This window comes from Uloborus diversus, chromosome 10 (assembly GCF_026930045.1).
Source record: "Uloborus diversus isolate 005 chromosome 10, Udiv.v.3.1, whole genome shotgun sequence".
Lineage (NCBI taxonomy): Eukaryota > Metazoa > Arthropoda > Arachnida > Araneae > Uloboridae > Uloborus > Uloborus diversus.
The window spans coordinates 103,613,593-103,626,181 of NC_072740.1; the positions used below are offsets into that span (position 1 = coordinate 103,613,593).

At 33.4% G+C, this 12,589-nt stretch overlaps 1 protein-coding gene across 1 annotated transcript in view; it reads right to left on the reverse strand.

The window, feature by feature from the left end:
* LOC129231117 (L-asparaginase 1-like) overlaps positions 1-12,589 on the reverse strand; it is a 67,693-nt gene that overhangs the window by 12,811 nt on the left and 42,293 nt on the right. Inside the window, exons 9-10 of the mRNA XM_054865363.1 lie at positions 6,471-6,584; positions 2,470-2,580 (exon numbers count right to left, since the gene is read on the reverse strand). Of these exons, the coding sequence (XP_054721338.1) occupies positions 2,470-2,580; positions 6,471-6,584 (225 nt within the window). The remainder of the gene's footprint in view (positions 1-2,469; positions 2,581-6,470; positions 6,585-12,589) is intronic.

The following is a 12,589-nucleotide window of genomic DNA, read 5'->3' on the forward strand; positions in this document are numbered from 1 at the left end:
TTAAACTGTTGCACTAACACAAAGGGAAAAAAAAGCCTAGAAGATACAATACAAGAAGAAATCCAGGACACCCTTTATAGGGCATTAGCTCTTCTTGCTTAAGAGGGTTTGGGAGTTTCAATATCTCCAGTTAGAGGAAAACAAAATTCTTGGAGATCCAAGTCTAGATACTTCCAACAATCATTGATTACAACACTGGAGAAACAAGGAATTATTGCTCCAGAAAACGTACCAGTTTGCTGTATTATGGATGGGCTGGCCAAGTCATTAGGAACACTTACAACTGAAGACATGTCTAAGTAGAAGGAAGATTAAGAATGGAACTAGAATCAGTTTCAACCCTCAAATTCTGATTTTAACATGGAAGATTATGTTAGACAGACAGTAGGAACTGACATTAAAGAAAAAACTTGCCATATCCTGCAAGTAACAGAAGTTGTCACCTGTTAAAGATCTCAACTTTGGCAGGTTAGTTGTTTGCCTCATCGTTCTGCTGAAGGATACTGAACTTTTCAAACTGTAATGAAGGTAAAGTCATTATTGAAGAAAACCCTTCTGCCACAAGACAGAAGAAACTATTCAAGAGTATTGTTTATATATCTCTAAATGGACTTGGAATGAAAGCCTAAGTCAACTCCAGAGCTAATTATTCTGTCGCAAAAGCATGATTATGTTAGAAGTTTAGCCAACACTGCTCACTGAAACATACTGCTTACAGAAAGATAGAAAATATCAGACACTGTGTATTATGAGTGCACTTCAATATAAATATACAACCCTTTAAATTCTTAGTTTTTCATAATGTAGCCACAGTCTTGTTCTCGGATGGGATATCTTCAAAGCTAATGATATAGTAAATGAATTGCATTGGTGAAATACAAACCAATTACACCACTCAGTGGTCTGCCAATTACATTGGTAGACCACTGAGTGATACTTCGGAACGTATAACAGATTTTATGTATTTTTACACTTTGGGTAACTGTTTCAAGCCTAGGAATTCTGTAAGGAGGTCATTAACAAATAACAGAAAAGTTGTGGATCACCAAGTTTACAGAAATCAAGTTAAAATGAATCTAACACTCTTTCTAAAAGTCATTTGCTCATGAGAACTTTTATAACTTAAAGGATCCAATCACTTCGAGCTGTGCCATCTGTAGCAGGTTAAGACAACTTTTTGGGGAAGAGAGAAATTCAATGAAGAAATTAATGTTTATCTATCACTTGTATGAACCTGTAGCATAGTGGCTATGGTGCTTGTATGCCATGGGTACAAGTCTAGTACAAATTCCAGCAGTAAGCCTTTTGACTGCTCTTTTCAGTAGTAGAAATATTTAGTTTGATTGTTTATTTTTTTTCTGAAGATCTTCAGATTGGATGTACGTAACTATTTCTAGTACAATCTTCAACTGGAAATATGCAATTGCTTCTAGAACCTTTTTGAGATGTTTAAAATGGGTTACAGGAGCTTTCTTGTGAGTTCCTTGGTGCTGAACTATTGTCTAAGTTTGCTTCTGGAGTTGGGAGAATCCTGCTCTTAATATTCATTCCTTAATTGTTATTCAATCCATAGTTTGAGAAAATTCATCATTTTTAAAAATATTTTAAATTTTGGATTCTTTTTTATATCTTTTAAAATGTATTTTCAATGTTTACAAGTGCTAGTTTATTTTACTTTATTATTATAATTAGAAAATAACCCATCAAGGTATGATGGGAGAAATTGCCTTTTGATCAGAGAGATTGGCCCTTAAATTGGGCGTGTCCTAATAAATATCAGCACCTCAAAGCCAGACAAATGTAAGTCACTTCTTCCCTACTTTTCATTAGAGTGTAAACACATTTGTTTACTGCATACAAAAGTTGAGACATGGGCTCTTATGAAACTGGTTCATAAATATGAAGTTTTAAATTTTTTTTAAAAACAAAATTACGTTGTTATAGCTTAATGCTGAGTAGAACATTCTATTCATACAATCTGACACCACCGATGAGATGGAAAGGTTAACATCCGGTGTACAGGTAGAAATGGACGCAGCTATTAGTTTTCAGATATACTGCCTTTTAAAAATGAAAGTACCCAAGTTTAGGTGCTCCAACAATGAAATACCCTCAAGCTAATCAATTATAACCTATGGTTTTGTACTAAGATAAGGACTGACAAACATAAGTACTTCATTTAATCGTGAGTTTCATTGTTGGTGACGTCAGAAAGTTACTCGATCAGTGATTTAGGCTATTTTATGTATGAGGATTTTTTTGTGTAGGGATGAAAGACAAGTTCAAAACTTAAATGACTGTTGCAAGACATAGCGTAGCACCCTGCTCTTAAATCAAAAAATAAAATACAACATTTACTCTAATATTCAACAAAATTGATCTGAAAATGAGTATTTAATGTGCTTTAAACAAGATGAAAGATTACAAATCAGCTTTCATTAAAAAAAATGTAATAATTAAAGTGAGTACCTCGGCAGACGAAAGATTAAGTGTTTTGACAACAGCAGTAATAACATCCAAATCTTCAAACTTGGCATCTTTATGAACAGTTAACTCACCACGTAAATTTGCTTCCATCATCTACCAAAATAAAGCAATAAAAAACATGAATAGTATTAGTAATAAAAATATATTTTATATTAGGAACGAACATGAGAAACTAGGGTAAAAAAATTGGAAACAAATATTCTCTACATGAAATAAGATAATTACTGAAGAAATAAATATACTGTATTTTCTGCATTATTATTGTATAGACTGTTGAAAACTTATACTTTTTAAGGTGCGTAATTTGCACTAACTAGAATTGCCCAAAAAACTAAATAGTGGAGCATCATTTTCTTTAAAATGCCATGGAAACTTAGAGTTGTCTTTCTACAAGTAAGTATTCTAATGAATCTCACTGAAAAGTTGTTTTTTAAATACTTGTAATCTAAATGTAATGGTTGTTTTAGAAGCAACCACTAGCATGAGAAAAGAACAAAAATAAACATATTTTTAAATTTTTGGCACAAAAGGCATTTTAAAAAGTTTTTAAATGCTCAAAATAATTTACATTTTAATTTTATAAGTTGAGACTTCTCCTTATATACATATACAAGGTGTCCCGTTTTAACCAGCAAGACCTTTATTTTCGCAACCATTAGTCCATGATGTATATTTTCAATTGCAAAATTGTTCACAATCAGACGCAGGGTTAAGATATTGAACGTCTGAAGCAAAAATAACAAAAAATACAAAATTTAACTTTTTATATGAGCCCTAGGTCCCTGAACTAATGTTTAGAGAAATAATCTCCTTTGAAAGCTATTACCGACACAAAAAACTTGACATTTGTGCGACCAAAACGTAAGGAGATATTCAAGTTCAAAGTTTTAAAGGACCATACAGAAGATGATATTGGAACTTATCGCCCTCCCAGAAAAATGACAGGTCGTTAAAGTAAGAGAAACAAGGTGTTTATATTTTTCATTGCTATTCAAAAATAAATGCAAATGTTATGCTGTGATATGCAAAAACACACTACAAAACCTCAAACAATTTGAAAAACCACACACTATGAGTATACATATAATTTCAAACACTTGTTACCTGCTATATTTCCTACCAAAAGGTATTACTGACAGCGAGTTAAAAGTGGTGTAAGTCACAAAACGCTGCATTTCATATCTCAGTGAATAATGGTTGTACAGATTTCAAACTTTTTGTGTTGGAATTTTCTTTTATGGAGATTATTTCCCTAAATTTAAGTTAGGGTACCTGGGGTTCATATAAAAATTTAAATTTTGTATTTTTTGACTTATTTTTATTTTTACTTCAAACTTTCAATATCTCAACTCTGCATCTGATTTTCAACAATTTTGGAATTGGAAGTATACATCTAGGACTAACAGTTGCGAAAATAAAGGTCTTGCAGTTTAAAACGGAGCACCCTGTATATATATATATGTGTGTATGCATGAGGGCGATTCTGAAAGTAATATATATAGGATGTTTCAGTTAACTGTTTCAGAACTCCTAAGAGCTGTAGTGTGCATTGTGACGAGTTGAAATCACATAGTGATGGGTGGTCGGAAATGATTTCTTGACCTGAGAAATTTTAGATATGCAGGAAGTACTCCAAACTGTTTAGAGTTCCATGCGCTGACAATGTGAAGTGTGCATTGTAGCCAGTGGAAAAAACTTTGAACACTTACTCTGACCCATGTACCTCTTGCTTTTTTACATGTAAAATAAAAAATATTTTTCACTTACGGTCTCTTACTTTATGGTGCTTCTGTGTACATCCCCACTTCAGGAAAGCATTTTCAAGCCTGCATTGGTATATGATTTCTTAGTCGTCACGATGCTCCTTACCCCTCTTAGAAGTTATGAAACAGTTAACTGAAACACCCTGTATATATATGTATATATATGTGTGTGTGTGTGCAGTTCTGAAAATAAGGAACATTTTTATCTGACACGGCTAGGGGTAAGCTGATCACGTTTATTTTGGTGTCTGTGTGTTTTGCATCTTAGCCAGCATATAGACATTACAATGAGAACATCTCCATGCTGCCCATTTTTTCAATTTGTAAATTTAAAATGTGTGCTGCAATTGAAACACCTGCGCGTTGAGAAGTGAGTTTTTGTTGGCAAAAAACTTGAAACCTATAAAGATTTATCAGCAAGTGTGTGGAATGTAGGGAAAGAACGTAATGAATAAAAGTTTCTTCCAAAAATGGTGCATTCAATTTGAAAATCAGTTAAAAGGTCAAATTGATGTTCACAATGAAGGAACTTGATAAGGGGAGATTTTCAATCATCCTCCTATAAACCCAATCTTGCACCTAGTGACTTTCACTTGTTTCCAAGAATGAAGAACTGGCTTGCAACACAGTGCTTTGAGGATGACAACAAGGAGCTTTGAGTGTGTGTTACTGAGTGACTGATATCGCAGGAGCAAAATTCTAAGATGAAAGAGCTTCAAAACTTGTCCACTACTATGATAAGTTCCTCAATTTGTACAGTGACTATGTGTAAAGTAGAATTTTAGTCGATATTTTTTATCTGTATAAGTTTTTTTTTCTTGTGCTTATTTTCTTTTTAGTTCAAAACATCCTTTACTTTCTGAATAGCCCTTGTATATACACATGTGTCACATATGAAGTACAAATTGATGTCCATAGAAAAAAGGGAACAAACTGAGGGAAAAAAAGCATTTATTACAAATTAGAGTTTTCATGGACAGCTTCTATATGCTGTCAAAACTGACTGCAGGCAATAATGAGATGAGTCTTTGGAAACTGGTCACTGTTTTCACAATAACAGCTCTGAGAGTTGCAACATTGTTGTGGGAACGACTATTGGAGTCCCTCTCAACTACGCCCCACACATTGTAGTTGATTGGACTGAGATATGGGGAGCTGGGTCACATGATAGGCGTGACAAAATTGTGAAATTTTTCGCATAATCCATTTTGAGTTGTTCTGGCAGTATGGAATGGTGCTGAATCTTGTTGAAAACCTTCGGTCTGCCACGTGCTACACTAGTAATCAAGGCTTGACAACTCTGTCTAATATCTCTGTGTAAGCAGTGGCATTAACTCTGGTACCTTGACAAAAAAAAAAAAAAAAAAAAGAGGAGGCATCACATGTCCTTCACCACACCAAAAACCATCCCTAAAGCAGAAAATTTGGTATGCATAACCATTGGTAGCTCATCAGGGCTTTTACAGTCAACGATCATTTTTTGCGGTTCACCTTTGGCCCTGAACAAAGTTCTTCTCATCCAAGAAAAACCTGAGCAGCATTGGTTCCTCAGGATGTTTGAGATTGTTCAGAATGCTCTTGGCTCTACTCCAGCGGTTAACCTTGATCCTGTCAGACTTGAATTGTCCTCTCTGTATCATATGGAAGAACATTCAAGCTACGTAAAATAAACAACATACAGGCAGCGGAAACGGTCTCTCTTTATGAATCCTAGTAGAAATATTGAAGTTCAATGTCTTGTTGTTGAGAAAAATTATCACAGATAATTCGTGGCAACGTATAATCTGCACCTCTTTAACTTTACACTTTTTTACCAGATAATCCATGGATTATATGCAGGAAAATACTGTATATAGTGTGCTAGAAAATTATGAAATGCAAGTAGAACAGAATTAAAGTATCATCAATATAAAGAAAAATAGCAAACTAAAGTGATCAAATCAGTACTTGTCAGCAGCAGAAACTTCAGCTTATGATTGAAAAACCAAAAAATTATAAGTACAGACTAACAGAATTGTATAAGCACCAAAAATCTATTAAACTCAACAGCAACGGGCAAAACACACCAACTGCTACACTGCAAACGTTTTCATTATTTCAATTTCTTCATTTATTAATAAACATAATAAATTTCTGGCAACAGTTTATTGAGTTTTAGAGAAACCCTATTTAGAAGTTGTAAAACTTGAGCTGCTGGATTCAGAAGAATATTGAACTTACAGTTCTTTTTGTTTGAAGTGACCATTCCTTTTTGCTGAGGACATAACTGAGCTTGGTTAATGCTGCTTCAGGAGTCATATCAGAACCTGGTACAACCCCTACATCCATTAGTGCCTAAATAAAAAACATTTTTCCATAATTAAAAAATATATAAATACATATATATATATATATATAACTAATACAAAAACTTTAACTAAATTGACAAGTAAAGTTAATAACTTTGCAAAGTTGAAAAGAATATGTTATAGCAATACTAATATTATGAAGAGAGAGAGAGCGGATTTTTGTATGTTTATATGTTCGAGGTAATCACGGGAATCACTGCACCTATTGTAAAAATAACCTCATTACATGAAAGGTGCATTCTTACTGAATGACATAGGCTACAAATTATGCATATATGTCTTTATACCATTTTTTAAAACTAATAAGTTCTCTTTGATACCAGTTTATATTTCTTACTGTTTTGTTCTTACATACGTAAAAACGAACCCTGAGTGCTCCACATCTGCAATGACAGAATGGTTGAAGTATCTCCTTCAAATTGAATGCTGAGAGATGGGCACATGTGAAAGATAAAAATATCACGATGCCAGCAGGAAAACCATTAAATTTTTTTCCTCTTTTTAAGGCTGCAGAAGATAGGGTACATAGCATTCTATTAGCTTAGGACATTAAAAACCATTTAGTGTCACATAATTTGCATGTTTTAAAATTTAATTAAATGAAATATAACTGCGATTCGCTTCGGGAAATCTAGTTTTTGAATTCAAGTAGTGTAGATAGATGATAGTAATCCGTGTTTCTGAAAGTTATTTTGCATGTATTCAATGAAGTACATTTAGTTTAGAAAATTCTTAATTGAAAGAGTAATTGCACACAATTAACATACTTTCAAAATTATGAATTAAAACTACAACAAACAAAAACAGTGGATAGGAAAGAATTTGACAAAGAGGAAAAAATAAATAAAAATTATTTGCAGAACTGTTCTTCATGATGACCGTATTTAAGCATTTAAAAACTAATTTAGTTAACTAATATAGCTCACAAATATCCTATCAGAAGAAAATTGAAAAAAAAAGAGGCATATGAAAAGAGAAAGTTTCTTAAAGAAAACAAATACAACATGTTAAAAGGCATCCTGGGATTGAAAAATACTCACCTCTTAGTAGAAAATACAATATTCATTCTAATAGCTAATCTGAATTTGGTCAGATAAGACCGAATTTGTATCCTTTTCGTGGTCCCACACATTTACAAAGTTGATTACGAGTTAAAGATCCTGCTAACCTATCAAGCAGCATATACGAGTTTTCATACATGCTTGGACTTATAGACGGCGATATACCTGTGAACCTAAACCTTATTTTATACATGTAACTTTCTGGCTCTGGTCCTAAACTCAGATAATTGTTTAAAATTATTTTAACTTATATTTCAACTTTTAAACCTTATTGCTTTATGGCAAACATTAAAAAAAAATGTCTTTGACAACATATTGCAAGGAGAGAGTCAGCAGAAATACTATGATTGTCGTTCAGTGTAAAGCGATATAAAAATTAAAGGCAATATTTGGGACTGAAGTGGACACTCAACAGGGAACTTTTGTTTGCCATCACCTCAGAGAAACAACAGCGAAAAATGATTGGTGCATGAAAACTAGGAACGTAAATTAGTGTTGATAGACATACCCGTTGGCACCGGAAAAAATTATAAATTCAGCACTATCAAAACTCAATCAACAGGTTTTCGCAATGTTTTTTTTTTTTTTTGGGACTGCAGGGACTTTATTTAGAGGTATAAAAACTGACCATTTTACATTTTACTTTGAATATCTTCTCCAGAAAGACTGTTTAAAAAGAAAAACAGGCAATTAGAAGAATTTCTTCAATAGGGTACTCCTCTGGACTTCATGCTTCTAAAATTAAAAAATTAAAGGCAATATCTCACTAATTTTACTGCCCAACTTTAATTTGTCTAATCTATTCAATGGAATTCAACCCCAATGAAATTCGCTATGGAATAATATGATTTAGAGTATTGTTCTTACAGCACCAGCAGCATATCAGTTGTCTCATAATATTTATGTCCCCATATGGTCCTGTAAACTTAAGTGATTACAATATCCGATGAAAATTTCTTATGCCATCACTGTCATCAAATGTACAACTATACGATACCTAGTGTAACATTACATATGGAAAGATTGTATTGTTCAGTGGGAATTATATGTTGGTCTCTCTTTATCTGGAAATGAGGTAAATTAATTTGTTACAAACCTCATAAAAGCGAAAAAAAAAAAAAATGCTTACTATAAATTTTCAAATTAAAAAGTACCTTTACAATATTTATTTAAGATAGATAGATTTTTAAACCCGAGCTAGGTAGGGAGGGGCTTCTAGTAATATATAAAACTAGTAAGTTTCCTTTGCTTTTATATTTTATTAAAATAACACACCAATTTCCTGAATCAGGTGTTTTAGTGGCAAAATATATAATTCATTAAAATTAGTGTCAAGAGTTCGTTGGGGTGTGTGGTACCCCACCCCCCTTTTTTTTTAATTTCAGATTTGAACAGTTTGGGGTTTTGATGTTCTTCATTATTTTCTAAAATATTTTTTTCAATATTCTTAAGGACTTTATGTGAAAAAAAAATCAGATGGATGGGAAAGGTTGAACACCTTTTATTTAAATTCAAAGCAAGCATATCAAAAAAAGGTGTAAATGAGTTTTAATTGATTAAGAAAAAAAAAATTTTTTGGAGTTAAAGATAATTAACTTTGAGATATTGAGAATAATTAGAATGGAATTAAAGACAAAGGGGTCGGGACTTGATAAAAACTTCGAGTTATAGGAATATCAAAGTTATCGGACTTTGAGTTATTGCAAATTGACCGTACATAGATGTTCTCAAAAAGGCAAGCTGATGGATGGGCTGGGTTTGGGATGGGAACAAAAACTGATATTGGAATTATAGACAATTATTTGAATGCTTAAGGCTACCAACAGCAGTTTTTCTTCTAAAATACGAGAACACTTCATGCAGCAACAGAAAAATGTTCCTTTCACACTGAAAATTTCTCATTTAAATGGATGCTGGGTAATTGCGCAAATTATACTCTCCTCAAAATTGAAATTGCAGCACCAAGAAAGAGTGCGTAGCCTCATGAAAACTAATGGGACGATAGCGGCCAGATGGATATGAAATGATTACAAAACAGACAGAAATGATTAAATTTTAAGCTATTTTTTCGTTATCAAGTGTGCCCACTTGGGGCAGCTATGCAGGTTTATGTATTAATGGTTTCCTAGGGAAAATTTTTGCCAAGAACCATCAACTGCTGTGTATAAATAGTTTGTGCCAGTGGTCCTCTGTTCATGTCACATCTAATGAGATCCCACAGGTGCTCAATGAGATTCGGATCTGAAGAGGCTGACGGCCAGGGAGAGATGTTAAATTTGGAAAAGCTGTTACGAATTTGCTGTGTGACATGCAACCTGACACTGTTTTGGGAAAACACCATGTACGGTGTGGACTGAAACAAGGTTGGAACAACAGGCTCCATAACTTGTGATATAGCAGTTCACTGTCAAATTGCCATCACTGTGTACCAGGGGTGTTCTAGAATTAAACATTATGCCACTCCAAACCATGATGCTCGAGGCAGGACCAGTGTGACTCTGCATAATGGGCTGGTTTGTACTGTTCTCTAGGTCGTCCCCATATCCATCAATGGCCATTATTTCCCCTACAGACTGAATCAAGATTTATCTGTAAACAATTTCCTATGACACTGATGCCACAGTAGGCATCTGTCCTTATGTTTAGCAACCAATGGTACCTCTAGAGCTGGTGCTTCTGCACATAACTGCACCATGGAATCATAGTTTAGGGCGGCATAATGTTTGAATCACAAGAGGTCTATGGTATACATTGACCACTATGTCACACAAGTTGTGGAGCTTATTATTTCCATCCTTGTTTCAGGCAACACCCAACACAATGTTACAGCAAGACAATGTCAGGTGACATGTCGTACGGCAAACTCTTAACAGCCTGATTGGATTTTAGATCTCTCTCTGGCCAGTAGCTTCTCCAAATTTGAATCCCATCGAGCACAAGTGGGATCTCATTGGATACGACATGAGCCAAGGACCACAGGCACAAATCATTAAGGATTTGTTCACAGCAGCTGAACGTGGGTTGGCTAAGGTGACCTCAAAAAACCATCAATAAACTCATTGGTAGCATGTCTTGCCGGATAGAGGCCTGTATAGCTGCCAGAAGTGGGCAGATATGATACTGATTAAAATGGCTAATTTTTATTTATTTTGGTCTGTTCTTTAATAGTTTGTATATTGATCTCATCACTATTGCTCCTACAATGTTCATGACACTACGTGCATTTTTTCTTGGTGTGGCAATTTCACTTTTGAGGAGTGTAGATATGCCCCCTTTCAGCCCTCAACTAAAATACAGTAGGAACTATGTGCGACATACTCGAAACTGCAGTGCATGCAGGTGTAAGACAATACAATCATATTGCAGATCAGAGAAAGACTATTTTCTACTAACTGCAAAAAACAAAACAAAACTCTTGCAAAGACTTGTAGAAACTATGCCAAATCTGAAAAAGAGGGCCCAAGTTTCCCAATAAATTGCAATTTTTGATTCAGTGGATCCATCTTTTTGAAATGGCTATTTCTAAACTTTTTTGTCTTTTCTTAAAGTTGCTATGCTTTGCATACTACTTATGTACTATCTATTTCATTATATGTACTTATATAGCTTACCAGGAAACATCCTGGTAATCATGAAAAAAGTTAAAAATGATCGCATTCGAAAGAGTATCTTTAGAAAAAAATTTGTTCCAAATATTGTGTGCCCTCGTCCTTTTGTTTTTGAGATATGGGGGGTCAAAGTCTGTCGAAATCTTACAAAAATTCGCCAAATTTAAAGACTTGCCAAGAAATGGAAAATACCACGTGATTTCATCGCCTGCATCTAGCAAGACTCTCATTCCCATTTCTGGTCATCTGCAAAGCGCGTAAACGATGTTTCGAATTAACCCTTTACTTGTGTGTGTAAAATTAAAAAGTAACTATGAAGCCTGTGAAATGGAAACTAGAGAGCTTTATCCAGAGGAGCTACAACTTTATAACGAAATTGAACGTAGGATTTAACTTTGTAATCGTGATAATAATGCATTTCAGAATTTAAGTGCATTTCAAGTGTGTTTTACTTAACTAATTTAAGTTTGTACTCTTGTTATGAAATGTGTTGTAAGTGATTAATAATTATGTTCGAGAATTATTATGAATAAGTAAAAAAAAAACATGCTTATTAAAGCTTATATATTGAAAATAAAATGGATAGTTTTTGATGTTGAAAGAAAATGATCATGGATTGTAGTATCCCAGCTCTTAATTTTTTCAAAAGTTATTATCATTCATGAAGTTTTATTGTCTGACCACTGCTAGCGAAAATGTTTAATTTTTAATTTAAAATCGAAAAAAATAATAAATAAAAAAAAAAAGAAAACAACGGATAGTAAATGTCAAAAATTTGCGCAGCAAAACTAATGATGTCGGAAATTACTTCATAACAGATTCTTATCGAAAATTTTATAGTCAACGTTCATTACAACAACCCCTGTAGTTCGAAAAAGTCTGTCACTGCAACTGAAAGTCGCTATAACGTAAATGCACATTATATTGCATGTTATTTAGTCATTTTTAAAAATACTGAAGTCACTTTTACCAATTATGTTTCACGTTAAAAGGGAATTCAAATACGAGCAAAATAAAAATTAATACAGTTTTTTTTTTATTTGACTTGTTAGAGGGCTTACACATAACTTGAAAACGATACACATAACGAAAAACACACTGGAAATAACTGACATAAATCGTTTTTTTTTTTTAAATTTGAGAACATGGTTTGAAATCTTTAAAAATGTAGTTTTCTTCTTATTTAGATACTGTTGAAGACTTCAGATTTACGACTTTTCAAAAAAAAAAAAAAAAAAAGACTTTAAAGTGTGTTTACCGTTTCTCTACGGTTATCATATTTTTTTCAAAACAGTTTCATCATTGAATAAACTCTTTCAGTG